We start from the raw sequence: 22,263 nt of genomic DNA, 5'->3' as shown, positions 1-22,263 counted from the left end.
TCACCAAGTCCTATGTGATGGAGTGTGACCGGTGACCCCAGTCCGGGAGCTTATTAAAATCTACGTGGTGGAGTGTGACCGGTAACCCCAGCCTAGGAGCTCACCAAATCCTACTTGGTAGAGTGTGACTGGTGACCCTAACCTCTTACACATATAGACAACTAGAGGTTAGTTAATTTTCATGTTGCTCTTAATTGTGTGCACGAATTTTATATTTCGGTTATTTTTGGAACATGTATGTTTGTGATTCATATGGTCATGCTTATGCTATGCATGCTTATGCTATGTTGATACATAAGTCTATGCTTTAGCTTATGTTATAAATTGCATGCTTATGTTTAGATCTATGATTATGCCCATGTTTAAGTAGTGATCAAGCTATGATCCCGGTAAGCCCAGGGAGCTCACCAAGCCCTACGTTGTGGAGTGTGATCGGTGACCCCAGCCCGGGAGCTCACCAAAGCCTACGTGGTGGAGTATGACCGGTAACCCCATTTTGGGAGCTCACCAAATTCTACATGGTGGAGTGTGACCAGTAACTTTAGTCTGGGAGCTCAACAGATCTTACTAGGTAGAGTGTGAACGGTGACCCTAGCCCGGAAGCTCACCAACCCTACATGTTTTATGACATGCCAGTCTGCTTCTGTGACATTACGTTTATGATTATGCTTGTGTTTAAGTTATGCTCACGATAGGTTTATATATGATTATGTTATGCTAGTCTCTAATATGTATATTTATGTCATGCAAGTATGCTTATGCCTATACTTATATATATGTTTATGACTATGCTTATACTCATGCTTAAGGTTATTTATATGTTTATGCTTATGTTTATGCTCCTATGTTCATGTCGGTGTCTATGCTTACGTTCATGCCTATGATACGCTAGAGTCCTAGGTTACGTAGCATGTGTTCCCCTTAGTACACCAGATTATAGACATTAATTATTGCATAACATGGTTTTGAACATGTTGAGTCTGTAGACTCACCGTTTGATTTATTTCAGGAGATGAGACACGTAAGATGGGATGCGTTGACCAATGAGTAACATCCACAAAGACCTTTTAATTTATATCTTTGATCTACACCTTAATATTGCTTCACAAACCTATGACAATTTGTTTTTTCTATGGTATAGATTTAAGTTACTAGAAAGATAGGATTCGAAAAGCTTGCTTACTCTGATATATAGTTAAGGGAGAGCAGTGATCCGACGGTGCGTGCGGACCATTACATTAAGGTCAAGCCTTCTTCGCCCTCTACGGGGCAATTCAATGCTCAAGTTGTTATACCAGTCAAGTTTCAATATCTAGTAAGTTTTACGAATTAAGCAGTCTACTTTGACTTTGACCAAGCTCTTTCTCACCTTTTGAATAAAGTAAAAAAACAAAAAAAAACAGTAATATCTTCAATTATCGTTCTTTATAGCAATGGAATATATATGCCAAGTCACCATATGAGATGTTCTCTCTTACCTTTGCCATCTCATCCATAACGCTCGTTCAAATACTCCCTTAGGTCTCATGCATGTATGAAATTATCGCATATAATTTGATGCTACTATCTATTTCTACCTCTAATGCCTTTTTTATTTTAATTTATATATATATATTTTATGATAACTTGTTGAGAACTAAACAATTGGCTCATTAATGAATGAAAACATGAAAGCAAAAAAAAAAAGTGTTAATGTAATTTAATTAGAGAGGTGATTAGTACATTTTGTTTGACTTTATGTCTATTAATATTAGCCATGATAAAATGGTTTGACAAAAATCATGGATGGTCTAAGCTTGATGTAAGCGAATTCTCAAACAAAAACAAAAGAATTTTTGTTCAAGTTCAGTTGTAGTATCATTCTCTATACTTACCTATTTAGAACGAGCAATAAAATAATAACAGTTTATATATATATTTTATTTCAACATGACTATTTTATTTAAAGGAGAATAATTAAATATTACAACAATATATGAGGAAATTTATTATTTTACGATACCTTTTATTTTTGAATTTCAAAATAGAATAATCAAAACTCGTTATTGCATTTTGTATAAAACAAAATGCATTTTTTTTTATGATGAAAATTCTAAACCACAAAGAGAATCGTTGGATTGTATTATATTTAAATTCATATAAAAATGTTGAAATCTTATTATTTAGGCTCCAAGTACAATCTTATTATTCACCCTCTATAATGTATTCATTACCTCTCAAATAAATCATCATGACTATAATTTAAAGAAAAATATATGATATCCTCATCAATTTATTATATCCATGAAATTATTGATTTGGCGACTATAATTTTTGTGTTTGCGATTTATTTTATTATGAATTGTTTTTCTTTTATTCATAATTTTTACTGCATTTTATTTATTTTAAATATAATCAACTTTAATTTTGTTTACCTCCTAACCATTAAAATAATTTTAAAAAATTATATATCAAATTTAAAATAAATTGCAAAAGTTATATTGAATTAAATATTTAATCCTTTCGTTAATAGCTAAATTGATTTATATTTATTTATAATGTTCCCCTCTCTATTTTCTTCCGTCGGGATTGAGCCATCCGCATGCGCTTCCCGTTTCCCGTACGACGCTAGGAACTCTCAGCGCAACTCGAAACCCTAATCATCAGGCATGGGGAGCAGCAATCTTCCTCCCAGAATCATCAAGGTTCTGTTTCCTCTTCTTCATTCCCACCTCCCGATTCTTATTTGATCCCCATTTGCCCCTATACTTGGCCCCTAAGTCTGATAGTTTTTCGTAATGTTTTCTTAATGCCTCATTCGAATAGGAAACGCAGAGATTGCTCAGTGAACCAGGTAACTGTTTTCCTTTTCTTTCGTCGATTTTATCTGTTAGTGTTATTTCTTGTGTGGAATCGTTTTATGAAATTCATGAATTGGAAATATTTTAGGTAGCATTGGGGGTCGTGTTTATCATTTTGAGACATTTTAGGAAATCCATTGAAAAGAATTCTTTTTGCTGTCTCTCGATTACTTGGTCTGCTGGCTGACTCGGTCTTATTGTGTGTTTGCAGCTCCGGGGATTAGTGCATCTCCGTCAGAAGAGAACATGCGCTACTTCAATGTCATGATCCTTGGGCCAGCTCAGTCACCTTACGAAGGTTAGCTGCTCCAAGACAAGCTGTTTAACTGTTCCATCTCTCGTTTTTTTATTATTTTTTTTTGTTACATCAATTCATAATATATGTGCAACTTATCATATGAATTCCCGTCTCTTTTATTGGAGACATGCTTCGATATACGAATTATCTTTCAAGGTTTTTTTTTTCCTCTGATTTATACAGTCATTCTTTCCTTAAACTTGTATGTGTTGTTAACTTGGGTATATTTCTAGCCATTTTTTCGACATGTGAACATGTTGGAAGATTATTCACCGAAATGATAACTACTTTCCTACCAGAACAAGCTTTCTTTTAAACTCTAATTGTCAGCCAAATTTGTTCATGTTGAGAATTTACATAGCTATTCTTCTAAAAATGTGAAGATTTTATTGTGGATCTTATTGGTTGTAGGATAGTGGCAATTGTCTTGTGACAAACAGATGGTAAGGGTCACTCGTCTTATATTGCTGTGATCGAATTCTTGAGTGTTAAGCTTAAATGATTGTGCCAATTGACTTGAAAGCAAATGCATTGAAAAACTCTTGAATTTCCATTGTTTTTTTAATCTAGAAGGGTATGAGTGTTGGTTAGAACTTAGAAAGGTTGAATCTATTAGATTGGAAGGTGTAAGGGGTAAAAGAAGATTAAAGAAAATGTTAAATGTAATAAAAATTGGTATAATTAATTTGAATATTACTAAGAAAAATGATATTACCTTGAATAGAGCTCAATGGAGGAATAATATTCAAGTAGCTATTCCCAAGTAGTTGGTACAAACACAACTTGATGTTAATGATGACAGTGGTGGCGGCCAAATAACTTAATTGGGCTATTGACTTTTTGCCTTGGTTGTAGTCTCCTATCTTTCTTCTCACTCTGGTAAGATCACTTGATACTCAGGACTTAGTATAGCGTGTGGAATAATGCTACCATATCAAATCTCTCTGTAAACAGAAAGATAATTAATAGAATGGTAGTGTATCAATATTTGAACCTTGGGTTTTCATTGGTCAGTAGATTTAAGAATGTTGTATCAGTTCTTTAGTCTATGCCTCTCTCTGTGTTGTTAAAGGCGCGCCTGAGGCGCGCCCCAGGCGCAAGGCGCGAGGGAAAACGCTTCTCCCCGCGCGAGGCGGGCGCTGTTCGCCAGGCGCGCGCCTAGGCGCGCCTCGTGCGCCTTTGCACCTCAACGAAGCGCGATCGAGGCGCGATCGAGGCACCGCAATAGATCTTGACCAAATCTGGATTTTAAACAAAAAAAAAAAATTCCAAATCAGCATTGTTTGGAATTAGGGCATGGGAAAGAGGAGCAAAAACGCAGCAGAAAACGCAGGAAGGAAACGCAGGAAGGAAGAGAACGCAGGAAGGAAGAAAACGCAGGAAGGGAGGAAGAAACCTGAACCCATTTCCGTCCGCCGCCGCCATCGCTGAGTCGCGCCATCGCTGAGTTGCATCATCGCCAAGTATGTTTTCCTTCTTTCTTCTATTTTTTTCTGTTCTTCACTTCTTCTTCTTCTCTTCTTCTTATTCGTCTGTTAACATCTTCTTCTTCTCTTCTTCTCTTCGCTGCTTTCTCTTCGTTTCTTTTGCTTCTTCTTTTCTGTATTTTTTACCTGTTGCAGTTCTGTATTCGTTTCGCCGCCGAGTATTCTTTTCGCTGCTGTCCGGTTCGTGTACGTACTGTGCTGCTGTCAGGTTTTGTTTTGTTTTGGTTTCTGTTTTTAAATTTTTGCCGGTTGTTGTTTAATCATCTTCTTCTCTTTTGCCGTCTGGTTTTGGATTTTTGATACTGATTTTTTGTTTCATATTTGGTGCTGTATTAGTGCTACGCGTCCACTGTCCAGTATTTCAGTCCACTGTCCAGTATTTCAGTTTTTGACTTCCTACTGCTGCTGGCGTGCTGCTGTCCACTGTCCAGTATTTCAATTTTTTTAATGTTTTTTCATTTTTTTCTGTCTTTACTGCTTTTGGTTTTGTTGTATTGGTGTTGGCGACTGCCGTGCTGTCCAGTATTTCAGACTTTTTACTATTTTTTTATTTTTTTTTCTTTACTGCTTTTTGTTTTGCTTTGAAATGAACATTTCTATTTTTTTACTGGTTTTTATTTTTTCAGGCGGTAGGTATAGTTCCTGAATTGGTCTAAGTTTTACTTTTAAATTACTGGTACAGATTGTACAATGCTTTTTTATTGTTGGTACCTTATTGATTCTATTTTTATTTTTAATTTTTCAGACTATTTTCTTGTTCAATTATCATGGAAGGTAGTAGTGATACTCCAACATATATATCAAAAGATCCGGGATGGAATTATTTTCAAAGAATTAATCCGGATAATAAAAATGATTTAATTTGTAACTTTTGTCAAAAAGTTACAAAAGGGGGTATTTATCGTGCAAAACAGCATCTTGTTGGGGGGTTTCGAAATACTACGACTTGCAAAAAATGTCCACCTCATGTACGTGAAGAAATTAAAAATTTCATGGAGAAAAAGGCAGAGAAAAGTAATCTTTCTCAACTTGCGACATTGGACTTTGAGGATGTAGACCCTCTTGGTGATGATATTGATATAGATAATATTGGAGCTAAAGGTGTGCCGCCTATAAGTACAAGTACAAGTTCTAGATCAGTGAATATGCAAAAAAAGGCCCAGACAAATAGGTCCAATGGATACGTATTTTGCTCCTAATGTACAAAAAATTGTTGAAAGTAGAAAGGGTAAAGAAAGACAATCTACGATAAATGAGGCATACAAGAAAGAATTGAGGGAAAAAGCTTGTATGGCCATAACTGAGTGGATGTATGATGCGGCAATTCCATTTAATGCCGTTAATTATTCAAGCTTCAAAAGAATGTTGGACTTGGTTGGCCAATATGGTATAGGTCTAAAAGGACCTAGTTATCATGAGGTGCGGGTTCCTTTTCTAAAAAAGGCGGTTGATAGTGTGACAAATGATTACATTAAGTCGTGTGAAACAGAATGAGCCAAGTATGGTTGTAGTTTGATGGCAGATGGGTAGACAGACAAAAGGTAGAGAACATTGATTAATTTTTTAGTGAATTCTCCTAAAGGTTCAGTTTTCATCGAATCGGTTGATGCTTCTGATTATGCAAAGACTGGAGAGAAAATATTTCAGTTGCTTGATCGATTTGTGGAGCGTGTAGGAGAAGTAAATGTTGTTCAAGTTGTTACAGATAGTGCAAGTAACAATGTGCTTGCTGGTAAGAATCTATTTAATTCCTTCTTATCAATATGCTTTTTCTTATATATGTTAAATTTATCTACTTTTCTAACTTCGTTTGTAGGAAAATTATTAGAAGCAAAAAGGCCACACTCGTATTGGACTCCTTGTGCTGCTCACTGCGTTGACTTGATCTTAGAAGATATAGGGAAATTGCCTGATTTTAAAGCAACATTGAAGAAGGCAATGAGTGTGAATGCTTACATTTATGTTCGCCCCGGCATGGTAAATATGTTGAGGCAATTCACAAGACAAAAAGAGTTTTGTCGGGCGGGTGTCATAAGATTTGCTACTGCTTTTCTTACTCTTGAAAGGATGCACCTACAGAAGCAAAATTTAAGAAAAATGTTTATTTCAAAGGATTGGACAGATAGTAAATGGGCAAAAGAAGCGGCGGGGAAGAAGGTAGCTAAAATCATCATGACACTTAGATTTTGGAGCAGTATTGTGCATATTTTAAAGATATATGACCCTTTAGTCCGTGTTCTGAGACTGATTGATGGCGAAAGAAAACCTGCAATGAGTTATATTTATGAAGCTATGGATAGGGCAAAAGAAATAATTATGAAGGTCTTTAAGGAGAAAGAAGAGAAATACAAAGAAGTGTTTGAGATCATTGATACAAGATGGGAATGTCAACTTCATCGGCCTCTGCATGCTGTAGGACATTATTTGAATCCAGAATATTTTTATTTATACACAGATTCAAATATATGTGGAGAAGTGGTGAATGGTTTGTTTGAAACTATGGAGAGATTGGTTTCAAGTGTTGCTGAGCAAGATAAAATCACTACCCAACTCTCTATATATCGAAAGGCAAAAGGGCTATTTGGGAGGAATGTGACAATTAGACATAGAAGAGCATTATCTCCAGCAGAATGGTGGGAATGTTATGGAGCAAATACCTCAGAATTGCAAAAGTTTGCTATTAAAGTGCTTAGCCTCACTTGTAGTGCTTCTGGTTGTCAGCGCAATTGGAGTGTATTTGAGCAGGTATGTAATAAATATAAATGTTTAATACTATTAGTATGGTACTTTTATAAGTAGAAAATATTCTTTGATATTTTATTATACTTATTGTGATTTTTGACATTTTGTAGATTCACAGCAAAAAAAGAAATAGGCTAGCTCAGCAGCGCTTAAATGATTTGGTATTTGTGAAATATAATCGTGCCTTAAAGCTTCGGTATGATGCACGTGATAAGATTGACCCCATCTCTTTGACAGATATTGATGATAGTAATGAATGGTTGATGGGTAGAATGGATGGAGAAAGTGATAATGAAGAAGATGAGTTGGTTTTTGAAGGTGATGACTTGACATGGGATGTCGTTGCTAGGGCTAGTGGAGCTGAAGAGCCTGAATATTGGTACTAGAGGAAAAAATATTGCAACCATGACCTCTAGTTCAAATGCTAGGCCTAAACAAGTCGAGAAGGGAAATGCATCTTCCTCTATGAGACACTCATCTCTAAGATTTAGAGATGAAGAAGAAGAAGAAGAAATTGAATTTGAAGAAGATGAAGATAACGAAGAAGAAGAATACAATGAGGATGATCTTGAGCTTGATGATTAATTTTACTTATTACACTTGTTTTGATGGACTTTGTTAGTTTAAATTAGAAACTTGAAACTTGAAAGTTTGAAACTTTTATTAATTTTATCATGGTGTTGTTTTGCTTGTTATATTTGATATTGATGTATGTGGAATATTAATAGTTATCATATTTGACATAGTATATGAGTGTGGCAATAGTCTGGTAATCATCAACCTCATGTTCAAGAGGCGCGCGCCTCGGGCGCGCCTCGCGCCTCGGGCTCTAGGAGCTTTTTGCGCCTCGCGCCTCTAACAACACAGGCCTCTCTCTAAATATTACTTTGATTCTGCTTGTTGATTTAGTTTTCTTCTAATGTAGTATGTCTATGCTTTTTGTTAAAAGATCTATAAGCAAATTACAGTTTTCTACATATTTAAGGAGAAATAAGTAGATGACTAAGGCCAAAATTTCAAGTTCCAAATTTTTGTAAAAAAATGCCGATGTTGATCCCAAGCCCGGATGAAAAAGGTTAAGAGCTGCGTTAGGTTGTCAACCATCATCAAACTTAGACGAATATTCTATTAATGGATCTATCAAACTATTGTGTTAATGATAGGTTGTTCTCCGGAAGGAACGCATTGTCGGTTTGACTATAACATCTCGGTAAGGACTGCTACATTTTCATGAGAACTTGGGTGTAGTGTTAAAATATGCAAGAGTTCTCACACCATAGGTTGGATAAAAACAAATATTATCTGAATACTCATTGCCTTAGATTTGAAATATGAAAAATAGGAATGCTCACTCGTAAAGCAATGAAGGTAACAGATATGATGATTAGGAGAAATATTAATATTTTGTGTTGACAGGATACAAATTGGGTAGGAGATAAACAAAGATAATAGAGAACTCAATTTTTAAGTTATGATACACATAAAGAAATACAAATAAAAAATGGAGTAGGTATTATTATAGATAGTTCGTTAATGGATAAAGTATTAGGACTGGTTAGAAAGAGGATAAAATTATAACTCTCAAAGATAGTAGTGACAAAAGAAAATATTAATGTAATTAACATATATACACTTCAAGTAGGATTAGATCAAGACATGAAATATAAGTTTTCGGAATACCTAGATGAGGATTTTTACAAAAAAATTCCATGATTTTAACAAATGGATAATCTAAATGGGTATATAGGAGTAAAAATGAGGAATATATATTAGGGTGTGTGGGGGTGGTTATGGTTTTGGAACAAGAAATGAAGAAGCAAAAAAACTATATTGGATTTTGCAATAGCATATTAACTTATATTATTAATATATTTTTCAAGAAAAAAGAAAAATACTTGGTTATGCTCAAAAGTGGGTATGATAGGTTACAAATTGTTTTTTTATGGCCTAGAAGAAGGATAAAAAAATTTGTAAACATTACAAGTCATCATAAAATTTAACTATCCAACATAGGTTAGTCGTGTTATATATGCGCCTCAAGCATAATATTAATAGAATAAAAATGTGCACGACTCCTAAAAATCAAGGGATGAAATTTAAAGGACCGGAAGTAAAATATATTTATCAAGAGGGTATGAGAATAAGTATTAAGAGAAATATATGATGCTCGAATATGACATTAGATAAGATTATATTAAAGTTAAAAATGATGGTCAAGAGTGCATTCGGTAAGTAAAAAAGATGTGCTCCCCTAAGTAAATAATGTTGGTGGTGGAACGAGAGAAAAAGTGAGGGATCATTATTCTTTGGACAATTAAATATCCAACCCGTTATTGCAATAACCCAATTGCAAGAGTGGAGCCCTACCAACTTAGCTATATCCTCTCAGCCAAGTGGAGTATGCATGAAAGAGTCAGACACTTCTTATATTCTTTTTCTTGAACAACATATAAGTTATTATACATTTTTAAGAACGAAGACAACTTAGAAAAGTATACAGCAACTAACAAAGAGGCCAAGAAAGCCGTGATTGAAGTCAAGAATGCAACTTTTGAATGCTTATATTGTTAGCTAGGTACAAAATATAAAATAGCTAAAGACAGAAAGAGGAAGACAAGATATTTTATCTAAATAAGATGCATTAAAGATGATACAATAGAGTAATAGGTATACCATCGTAACTATGTATTATTTTTCATGCATTTGTGCGTCTGGCAACACCTCCAATTGACATGTGGTGTCACATACATATGACTTGTGGTGAGTCTTTGCAAAGATTACAAGCTGCGAAGATAAAAAATGGTAAATTTCTTCGATCAATGAGGGTGGATACTGGATATAATACCATTGCATCCCATTTGTATTACTGTTATTTCATTTCTTTGTTTATTAATGAGGTTTGTAATTTACAAAGTCTGCACATGCATGCACCAAGCACGCAATTGCAGTATAGTGCTTGGGAACCACTTCCATGCTTCATTACCTAGCTTTCCAGCTTCAAGTTCTTTTTTGTATTCTAACAGAACAATCAGTCTGACTGGACCATTCATGCATTGGTAGCCCTTACTAGATTTCTAGCCTTCTCTGTTCAAATGACTATCAATTTGACTGCACCTCCCACTTCCCTCTTGTGCCACTCAGTTGCTTGTGGCCCCTCCAAATTGTCACATTACGACAGTAGATGAAGGGTGAGGATAGGACGTTTGAGCCCAAGAGTGCCTACCAAATTATACTTGGTCTACCAATTCAAGCACCGGAGCTATGTACCTCAGCAAAGAGATCGTTGTCATGGAGATAAGGTTGTGTTGTTTGAAGTCATTCAACAATTTAACAATGACAATCGTGTTTAGATGAGGGGCGATTTCTGAGTTCATGCTGATCATGACATAGTTCGCCATTGAACAGTCGATCAAATTAAGTTTGCCGTCTGGAAGGCAGTCAACATGTTATCAGTGCATAATGTATATAGCAAATGATATGAGAGAAATAATATAGGGATTCAGATGATTTTTCGAGTACTATGCGAAAATTATGATGCGTGACATTATTGATGTCTGAAGTGGTCGATCGTCTTATTTGGTTAAAAATAACAGCTCTTTTTTAGTTTTTTTTTTAAATCTAAAAGACCTGAGTTTTTTTCTTTACTTTTAGGAACCCCATCTTGTATTATGTTAATAATACTAATAGTATATTAGGTAAGGATGATTCATTATGAGGTTATTATGGTAAAATATAGTTAGATTATAACTACAGGACTATGTCTTAATAACTTCAACAGTATATGTTTTTTGTTAGATGGGGGGCTTATCACTATGACCTTTTATTAATGATAATTTAACATTAATTAAGTATTAATAAATTATATTACTTAATAATTGATAATATAATATTAATAGGAAATGCTGTCAGTAATTTTATTATGAAATTATTTAATGGCTTATGTAAATATAGAATATGATCTTTTATTTCAACTGAAAATTCTTAAAGGCTTTATAGTAATCTCTAATACGATTAGGAAATGCCTCTCAACTAATTATAACTAACTTTTGATTTGTTATTCAAATAATTGTTTTGATTTTTTTTATTATTTTTTAGTGAATTATACCATTACTTATACTAGCACACATAGATGCTGTAAATTGTTGCAAAAGTAGCTCTTAATAAGTTGTTTGAAATACAATTACTCTGAATTATTACTAAAATTTAATTTGTAATTCAAATAATTGTTTTGTTTTTTAATTTGTTTAGTGAATATGCCATTACTTATACTAGCATGCACATAGATATTGATAATTGTTGCAAAAGTAATTCTAAATAAGTTGTTTGAAATACAATTACTCTGCGTTCTTTAAAATTTCAAGATAAATGTCTAAGCGATTGATACATATGAATCAATTGATTTGTAAGTGCATGACGGCAATCCTTAAAGTCTTTTCCAACTAAAATTTCAGCCAAATTAAATATAGATTCAACATTTTAATTTACTTTTTAAATATAAATGTTAAAGATTTTTTTTTTACTATTTTGACTATCATTTCATTTTCTGATGTGGTTTAATTAAATATTTTTTTTATTCACTGAAATATGTCGTCAATGCTGTCCACACCGCACCGTGCAGATTACACTAGTATTCAGATTACACTAGTATTCTTATGAATGCTAACATTCTGTGATTCTCATGGTAGTTTTCTTGTTAATGTGAGTATTCTGTGTAGAACCACAATTCAGTATATTAACATTTATTATTTCATATAATTAAAATTTGAACATATTATGTTAACTAGAAATTTTTTAATGGATTATTGCATTGTCCTATTGACAAGCAACAAGTACATTTAATTACATTTGGGTGAGCCTGTGCAGAACCCCAATTCAGTATATTAACATTTTAATGTCCAATGCTATTAAAATTTGAACATATTATGTTAACTAGAAATTTTTTAGTGGATTATTGCATTGTCCTAATGACAAGAAACAAGTACATCTAATTTTGTTTTCTAATTTTGAAAGTTTTTCAAGCAACAATAAGTGCTATATTCTAAAACATGTAAACCTAAGTTGCATCTTTCTTTCTATCAAGACTAATTCTTTACTTCCTTTTCCTGTCATTTTTCATTAGGAGGTGTTTTTAAGCTTGAGTTGTTCCTTCCTGAAGAATACCCGATGGCTGCACCAAAGGTATGAATTCTGCAAATAAGATTGCAATCTGTCAATGCTTTCACTTAGGTGATTAGTTTTCTTATTGCACGGGAATCTATATAGTAATGACGTTCTTAGTACATATTTTTTTAGAAGCATATTAAGATAATTTCATTTTTTCAGTGGAATTTACTTGGAGTATTGCATTTTACCAAATTCAAAAATATAAACAACTATCATTTATTGTGACAGAACCAACAGAAGTAGGAGAGGGCTTTAGGGATGAACCGACAAAAGTCAATGGGATTGTGTCAACTCGATATGATGAGGATGGAGAATGATTCCTGAGGTTGTGATCTTAGATGAAGCGTGACTTCTAGGCATCTAGGCTGCAACAAGTAAGAATACATGAAATCATACACTGACATGGGACAAGGATGACTAAGCTATGGGTGTGACATGCCTTGAGTAAATTAAGGGTGTGCTCTACATAACAACGCACACACATTTTGGTGGGTTAACTTGATTCTTTGTAAGAACCTTAAAGCTAAGTGTGCTCATTGTGGTCCAATTTCAGGAAAGGTGACCTCTTGCTAAGCTTCACCTTGAAGCTAGTTTTTGCCATTGGACAAAATCACGAGGCTGATAGTATAGCATGCTGGTCAAAGCAGACAATACCTTGATGTTGATCAGCACATGTCTAAGTTGGTGGGCTTGTGATGAACAAGTTTGATGAGCACAGGGAGTGATTAGCAAGGCTGATAACTAACAATGAACAATTCCCAGTAGGCTTTGTAGTGTGGAAGGGAGGAGAACAAATGCAATTCCCGTTGTTGGCAAACCCAGTCAATCTTGACACAAATTGACTGAATTGGATCCACATTGTGGCTGATCTAGTTCCAACTGGTTTCTTGAACATGTTTGAGAATCCCTCAAATTTGGAAAGTCATCATTAATTTGATAATATTCTGATGTAATTGATTGAAATGGTTTGGAAAATAGAAACATCAGTGGCGTGCAGTGAAGAGGGATGTTGAGGAAGAGGGGCATGAGACAGGTTATGAGGAAGAGACCACAAAGTGTTTGCAATGAGCTGTTTAGGAGCAATTCTTGTGATCGAGGAGCCATCAAGGAGGAGAAGATGATGATGTGACTTCAAGGAAAAGCAGAGTAGAGAAGCTAGAGGGATAGCAAATAATAATTATTGTTAATAGTTAATTGCTAACACTTGTGAGTTATTATTATCAGAAATATAAACATTAATTAGCATAATTAAGTTGATTTAATTTAATTATACTCTGACTAATTTATTTACGTTATGAGTTATGACCACCTGTGTGATATGTTCCAGCAAACATATATTTCTTGTTTTCATACATTTGTCTAACACCACAAGTGGCACATCTTATCACTATGATTAACATATTTTCTATACTAGTTTTTAACATTTTTGGTAATAGCAAAAACTGATGTTTTGTACCTTTTCTCAGTTGGAACTTAGTCCTTTTTTCTTTTTGGGTTTTTTATGTTTGTAGGTTCGATTTCTTACAAAAATCTACCATCCAAACATTGACAAGGTAAGTAAATATGCTTCATATTCTGCCCATGTTTGGAGGCGTTTGGATCTCTGTCAAATAAGTCAATAATTCATACAGCTTGGACGAATATGCCTTGATATTCTCAAAGACAAATGGAGTCCAGCACTACAAATTCGAACCGTATTGCTGAGGTAATTAATTACATCCGCTGAAAATAGGATGCTATGATTCAGTGTTTTTTTTTTTTATTATTGTCCATGGTTAGGGATATCATTTCAGACAAGTCGATCTAGCTTGAGACTTAAAGCATTGTTCTGACTCAATTTTATCGGTTAAAACCATACATCAACCTTACTTTAATTAAACTATAATAAAGATAATATGCGAGTCTCAACTATTTGGAAATTATCTATGTAATATGCGAGTCTCAACTATTTGGAAATTATCTATGTAAAGTTATAACACTATTATTAGGTCATGGTTGATAACCTGGACTTACAATAAATATATTATGAGATTGTGACAGTTTTGCACCAACTGTCGTTGGGTAGATTTACACCATCTATCAATGAATGTATCAAGTAAACTAGTGTGCAAATACTAGAATGTTGTTTGGAAGGAATGCATTGCAAGCTTTGACTGTAACGTCTCAACAAGAACACGTATATCACCATGAGGACTTAGGTATAATGTTAAATATACAAGAGTTCTCATACTATATGTTGGGTAAGAACAAATATTATAGAAAAATTTATTGTTTAAGATTTAGAATATGAAACCTACGAACACTTACTGATAAAGAAATGACAATGTTCTAAATGGCAGTTGTGCGGTTGCCTAGGCGGGAGGCGGACCTCAACCGCACCGCATTTGCGAAAGGTGGTGGTTTAGGTGGTGGTTCGGAGACGCATCCGACGTTGAAACATCGAAGATAGTTTTTGTCACGCGACCTAGGCGCGTGACACCGGCATTACTCGTGAATATAAATACTCGAAAACAACAAGCCTCATAACATACATATCAAACCAGTAATAATATAACGAAAATATTGTCTTTACAATCCAAAAGAGAAAGCGTACAAATAAAGATAACATGAACTAAAAGGATGAATCACTTGGACACGACTTGATTACTAGCCCCAAAACATCTCTTGCTCCTCTTTTTCGACTTGTTCTTTATCTGGGGATGGGAGTAAGGGGGGTGAGTGCTTGAAAAAACACTCAGTAAGTGGGATCGATTGAACATAGCATGACAAAATGCAAAATATAGCAAAATATTCGGAATTCATGATGAAAACATATTTCATGAAATATGACAGAAACATAACTTAATCGAAAACATATACTTTTAGCAAGACATTCAAAATTCATGACAAAACATAATTTAATCAAAAACATAACACTTAATAAAAAACATAGCACTGTTAAACATCTTGTTTTCCATGGTCTTATTGATTAGTCCCCTATATGTAATTCCTCTAAGGGGTGAGACCATATATCGATTATTATTACCCACCGCATCAGGGCCATAACTTGTCATATCTTATCATGTTTTCGGAAAACATAGCACTTAATTAAAAACATAGCACTTAAAAAACATAGCATTGTTAAACATCTTGTTTTTCATGGTTTTACTGATCAGTCCCCTATATGTAATTCCTCTAAAGGGTGAGATCATATATCGATTATTATTGCCCACCGCGTCAGGGCATATATCGGTTATTATTACCCACCGCATCAGGGCCATAACTTGTCATATCTTATCATATTTTCGGAAATTCCCTTTACCATATCTAACTTGAGTCATAACAGTGCATCTTGGAATAAAAAGAAATGAATTTGCAATATAAAATGACGAAATGTAAACATATTCTGCAGCTATACTTGAAACGAAAAGGCCACTTACCTGGCTAGAACTTCTTTAGTTTTGGACAGAAACTTTACAGAACTTGATACGATCCGTTAGGTGCTAGCCTCTTGGATCGACAAAGACTTGGAAGCACTACCGATCTGTTCCGGTGGAAGGTCAACGAAGAAGAAGTTGATGAGGGAGAAATCGATAGAAGGAATTTCCCTCTTAGCCTCCAAGGAATACGAAGAGTTAAGGTCTCAATTAATTCATCATTTATGATCTTCATTAATTAAGAAGATAAAGAGTTATATACTCCATAAATTCTTCATTTATAACCTTCATTATGATGACTCTTCAAATTTTTCATTAATTATCATTATGATGACTCTTCGAATTCTCCATTAATTATCATGATTATGACTATTCGAATTTTCTATTCTTTGTATCAAATAAATCCATATTAAAAAGGTTAGGTGAAAGGTTATCTATTCATTAAAAAGGCTAGGTGAAAGACCACCATACCATTACAACTTAGCACATGAAACATTGACATAGCTAGAATAAGTCCAAGTTACATAAAAAGATTAACACATGACTTATTATGTTATCATGATAAAACCAAAAGAAACATAAGCATAAAATTTTAACATATGACTCACTAAGTCATCTTGATAGAAATCAAGAAAAACATAGATATAACTAGAATAAAACACATAAAATTAATATGTGACTCATAAATTCTCATGATGAAGAGCATAGAAGAAACATATGAGTAACTAGACCCAACATTCGAAATCCCTAATATCCAAACCTACACATGACACAAAGTAGTCATAAACTTAGGTTTAATTTTATGGTATTAAGATTTCTAGGAGTTGAACCTAACTTAACCTTTAAAGGTATGTGCACTAATGTCCATTACCATATCCAAAATCGGGTCTTCACGGTTTTTTTCAAATGTTTCAGCATTTCGATCGTGAACCCGTCGCGTGACACGTTGGGCTCGTCGCCGACCTCTGGCGACGCTTTCGAGACCGTCGTCGAGCTTGGGCGACTCCTCCAGGCTCAGTGACTCCTCTGGGCTCGGTGACGGGTTCAGACTGGTCGCGCGACAAGCTCGGCCCATCGCCGGGCTCAAGCGACAGGTCCGGACTCATTGTCGAACCTAGGTGACGGGCCCAAACTTGTTGCTGGGCATAGGTAAAGCGTCCGAACGTGTTGTCCGGGTTTAGTGACGTGTGCCTTGGTTCGACGACGCATCTGACACCGTAATGCCGAATCAGCGAAGCAAAAACACATACATTTTTTGTTTTTGAACTTAGGATTTAATTAAAACTTTATATCAATAATTTTTATCAACTTCTAGCTATGGTTGAGATAATTTAAATAGACTTAATTAAAGTCTAATAAAATTATCATATTAATTATATATATATATTTTAAAAAATATTATTATTATTTTTAAAAAAATATTTGGATTAACTTTTTTATTATTAATTAATATATTTTATAGTAATTTTTAACTCCGCCCATGATGAACCCATCATGGTCAGTCCCAAGTTCGGATAAAGGAGGAGGGTTGCGTTAAGTTGCCAGCCAGTTAAACTATGATAAATGTTGAATAAATGAATCCATTAAATTATTATACTAATGCTAGGTTATTCCTCGGAAGGAATGCGTTGTATGATCCGATTGTAACGTCTCGGTAAGGACTGTTACATCTCCTTAACTTGAGCGTAGTGCTAAATATGCAAGAGTTTGTGTTGTAGGGATCGACTATAATATATCGGTAAGGACCACTACATCTCACTTCGGTGTAATGTTAAATAGGCAAGAGTTCTCACTCTATTCATTGATAATAAAAAATATTATATGAAAACTAATATTTTAAGATTTGGAATATGGAACATAGGAAAATCATGGAACATAGGAACTCTTATTGGTCAATTAATGGAGGCAGTAGTAGATGCCATAATTAGGAGAAAAATTGATATTTTATGTGTACAAAATACAAAATGAGTAGACGAGAAGACAAAAATGATAGAGAAATTTTAGGAAAGAGTAAAACTAGAAATGTAGTGGGTATTATTGCATATTGTTTGTTAAAGGATGAAGTTATAAGTATAGTTAGAAAAAGGAATAGAATTATAGCCCTTAAGATAATAGTGACAAAATAAATATGAATATAATTAGCATATATGCACAGCTAGTAGATTAGATGAAGCTACCAAAACCTAGATGAAGTATTATAAAACATTCTACCAAATGAAATGATTTTAATAGAAGGTGATCTAAATGGGCATATCAGAATAAAAAATGAGGAATATGAGAAGGTACATAGGGTTATGGGTTTGGAACGAGAAATTAAGAAGGGAAAACTATATTGGATTTTGCGATAGCATATGACCTTATATTAGCTAATACAATTTTTTTAAAAAAGAGAATAACACTTGTTCATGTTTAAAAGTGAGAATAATAAATCGTAAATTGATTTTCTTATGGTTAGAAAGAGGGATAGAAGGATTTGTAAAGATTACAAATTCATCTCTAGAGAAAACTTAACTATCCAACATAAGTTAGTCGTGTTAGATATACGCCTCAAGTATAGTATCAATAGAAAGAAAATATATATGACTCCTAGAATTAAGTGGTGGAAATTAAATGATGGAAAATAAATATATTTAAGGAAAAGGTAGGAGTATAACTATTAGGTGAAATATATAGTGATTCTAATACGACATGTGATAAGATAGTACAAAGTTAAAAATAATAGTTGAGTCAAAAGGTTATGCACCACCAAATAAGGAATCTTGGTGGTGGAATGAGAAAGTACAAGAAAAAGTGAAGAAAAAACGAACAACTTATAAGTAATTATATATTTGTAAAAATGAGGAAAACTTAAAAAAAAATACAATAGCCAAGATAGATATTAAAAAAGTAGTGAATGAGGTAAAGAATGAAACTTTTGAATGATTATATAAAAAATTAGATACAAAAGATAGGGAAAGAGACATTTATGGAATAGTTAAAGTGAGAGAAAATAAGACGAGATCTTATTCAAATTAAATATATTAAAGATGAATATAATAGAGTACTACTAAACGATGGAGAAATAAAAGCGCAGTGGAAAATATATTTTTATCAATTTTTAATAAAGGTTTAAGTGACCAACTTAACTTTAAGTAGGTTAAATGAATATAAAAATTTAAATTTTTATCTTAGAATTTAAACTTCAAAAAGTAAAACAAGAGATGCACAATAGAAAAACTGTTGGACTAGATGATATTCTTATAGAGATATGAAAGTGACTAGGAAAATAAAATATTGAATTACTTATAAAATTATTTAACATAATATTGAAAATGCAAAAAATGTCTGATCAATGGAAGGTAAGCACTCTAGTTCCTTTATATAAGAACAAGGGAGACGTAGAAAATTGTGTTAAACTAATGAATCATACCATGAAATTTCAGGAAAGATTAAGAGACTACGGTGATCAGAAATCAATTTGGGTTCATTTTTGGAAGGTCGATAATAAAAGGTATACATCTTCTTAGATAATTAATTCAAAAATATCGAGAATAAAAATAAGATCTATATATTTTATTTATTGACTTAGAAAAAGTTTATGATAGAGTCTAGAAATTATATGGAGAATTTTAGAACAGACAGGTGTTAGCATAACATATATTGAACTAATTAAGTATATGTATGAGGATGTAACGACCAAAGTAAAAATTTCAGGCGGAGTAACCGAAACATTTTCAATAAAGATAGGGTTATATTAAGGATCAACTCTAAGTTTCTATCGTTTTACACTAATTATGGATGGACTTACTGGACACATTTAAAACACACTACCGTGGTGCATGTTATTTATAGATGATAGTGTTTTGGTAGATGAAACATGTGAAGGAGTAAATGCTAAATTAGAATCTTGACGGGAAACACTAGAAGGGAAAGATTTTAGACTTAGTAGAATAAAAATAGAATATATGAAATTAAGTTTAGAAATATTAGACGCAATGAGACAATTGTTAAAATATAAGATGACGAATTAGATATTTAGGATCATTTTTACAAAACGATGGAGAAATTGAGAGAGATGACTTATACATAATACAAACAAGATGATTGAAATGGAGGAGAGCGTCGGGTGTGTTATATATATCTCTAAAACTTAAAGGAAAGTTTTATAAAATCACAGTTAGACCTGCTATGTTATATGAAGCTGAACGTTAGACTATAACTTGAGCACATGAGTAAAAGATGAGAGTTGTAGAGATGAGGATATTAAAATAGATTTGTAGAGATACGAGGATGGACAAAATAAGACATGAGAGCATTAGAGAGAAAGTCGGAGTTGTATCTATTAAAGGAAAATTAGTGTTCTAAAATTCGCCCTAGGTGGCCTCCTAGGTGTTGCCTAGGCGCTATACAATAGCCAACCGCACCGAAAATTTGGAAGGCGGCCAACCTAGGCGGCACGATCGCTTAGGTAGCCGACCCTATGCAGCGCTAGGTGGCCTTGGCGCTGTTAGGCGTCGCAGCGTCATTGCTAGGCGGGTGGTGATGTTTTGGGCTTTTAAATTAAAAGTCGGGTTTGTCCAACCAATTAAAGCCCTAGATCATCTTTAATCGTCACGGAAGGTCTGCCTCTTCATCTGCTTCTTGTGGAGGTCTGTTCTCCCCGCGGAAGGTCTGGAACTTTGGATTCGCCTCTTCAATCATTTGGGTAAGTTGATTTTGTTCTGTTAATTTTTTTTAGCCGGGATGTCGTGAGATGTCTATGATGACACTGGATGTGTTGCGGGAGGCGCCTACAGTCGTAGGAAGCTTCGCGGGAGGCATTTGCAGTCGCAGGAAGCTTCACGTGAGGTATTCACGGTCGTAAGAAGTTTCGCGTGAGGCGTTTGTAGTTGTAGGAAGCTTCGTGTGAGGCGTCTGAAGCTGCTAAAGATGTTGTTGGACGTGTTTCGCAATGCTTCTAGTGGCACATGATGCGTCCCGCGACGCTTCCAGACCCGCTGGAAGCATTGAAGGACGTTGGAATTGTCGCAGGAGACGTCCAGTCGGAAGCATCGAGGGATGAATGCGTTGTAGGACACGTCCGATGCTATCCTGCGATGCTTTTGGTGGCTTCGGACGCCTCCTGCAACCCTTATTGCCACGTCGGAAGCCTCGAGGGACGTCGCTGGACGCATCGTGTGACTAGTCTATCAACCTCCGATGGTGTCATGATCGCGATATTCTTATAAACAAAATTTTGATTTAATTAATTCAAACAACTCCCAACTGAGATAGTTCCAATAATAGATTTTCATAAAATCTAATTAAATTATCTTAATAAAATATATTTAGAATTTTAAAAAATAATTTAAAATGCTATTAATTTATATAAATAAGATTTAAAATTTAAAAAATACTTTAAAATATTATTAATTTATATAAATTAGATTTAAATATATAAAAAATATATTTTAAATTTAAAAATTCTAATAAGTATTATTAATTTATATAAATATATAAAAAATATATTCTCAGACTTATTAATGCTATTTTGTATAATATAAATGTATAATTATATCTTAATATTTATATATAATTATATTTTAATTATTTATATATAATTTTTATTTAATCTAAATAATAAAATTTATTAGGATTTTTAAAGAATTTTAATATATTCTCAGACTTATTAATGCTATTTTGTATAATATAAATGTATAATTATATCTTAATATTTTATATCTTTATATTTTATATATAATTATATTTTAATTATTTATATATAATTTTTTTTCCCACCTAGTGGGAAAAGACTTGGTTGTTGTTGTTGTTGTATATATAATTTTTTTCTCTGACTCGTTAATGATTCCAAAGTTTCTAAATTTATTCTTAAATCACTTTTCAAGTTATCACAATGACAAACGATCCATCTTCGACGAAATCCATTACTCAACTCATTCGAGATTCTTAGGAGAAAGTCAAATGATATCGGATGGAAGTTTGAAATATTGATTAATCCTAAGAATCTAGTTAAAATTAAATGCAAGTTGTGGAAAAATGATATCGGAGGAGTATAGGATCAAGGAGCATATATAAAATATATCTGGAAATGTATCTGATTGTTGAAAAATATCTCAAGAAGATAAAAATAAGTGCAAACATGTTATTTTTGAAAGGAGAAACAGAAAGAAGAATAAAATAATGGAAGAACAAAGTTATAGAGTAGATGTGACTATTTCTCTAGATGAAGAAGGCCTGAAATTGATGGGATAGAAGGAATTAAAAACCCTCTTCCACTTGGCTTCATAGATAGATGCATTAGTAATTGTTCCAGAAAATATAAATTCCAGTGGGAGTAA

At 33.6% G+C, this 22,263-nt stretch overlaps 1 protein-coding gene across 1 annotated transcript in view; it reads left to right on the top strand.

Annotated features, from left to right (window-relative positions):
• The first annotated feature begins 2,542 nt into the window (after positions 1 to 2,542).
• LOC122005675 (ubiquitin-conjugating enzyme E2 36-like) overlaps positions 2,543 to 22,263 on the top strand; it is a 29,083-nt gene continuing 9,362 nt past the window's right edge. The window contains exons 1-6 of the mRNA XM_042560800.1: positions 2,543 to 2,684; positions 2,806 to 2,833; positions 3,052 to 3,138; positions 12,487 to 12,545; positions 14,042 to 14,083; positions 14,162 to 14,235. Coding sequence (XP_042416734.1) covers positions 2,649 to 2,684; positions 2,806 to 2,833; positions 3,052 to 3,138; positions 12,487 to 12,545; positions 14,042 to 14,083; positions 14,162 to 14,235 — 326 coding nt within the window. The 5' untranslated portion in view covers positions 2,543 to 2,648. The remainder of the gene's footprint in view (positions 2,685 to 2,805; positions 2,834 to 3,051; positions 3,139 to 12,486; positions 12,546 to 14,041; positions 14,084 to 14,161; positions 14,236 to 22,263) is intronic.

Source organism: Zingiber officinale, chromosome 7B (genome assembly GCF_018446385.1).
Source record: "Zingiber officinale cultivar Zhangliang chromosome 7B, Zo_v1.1, whole genome shotgun sequence".
Lineage (NCBI taxonomy): Eukaryota > Viridiplantae > Streptophyta > Magnoliopsida > Zingiberales > Zingiberaceae > Zingiber > Zingiber officinale.
The sequence above is the reverse complement of the archived record's forward strand: the minus strand, read 5'-3'. Positions and strand labels throughout refer to the sequence as shown.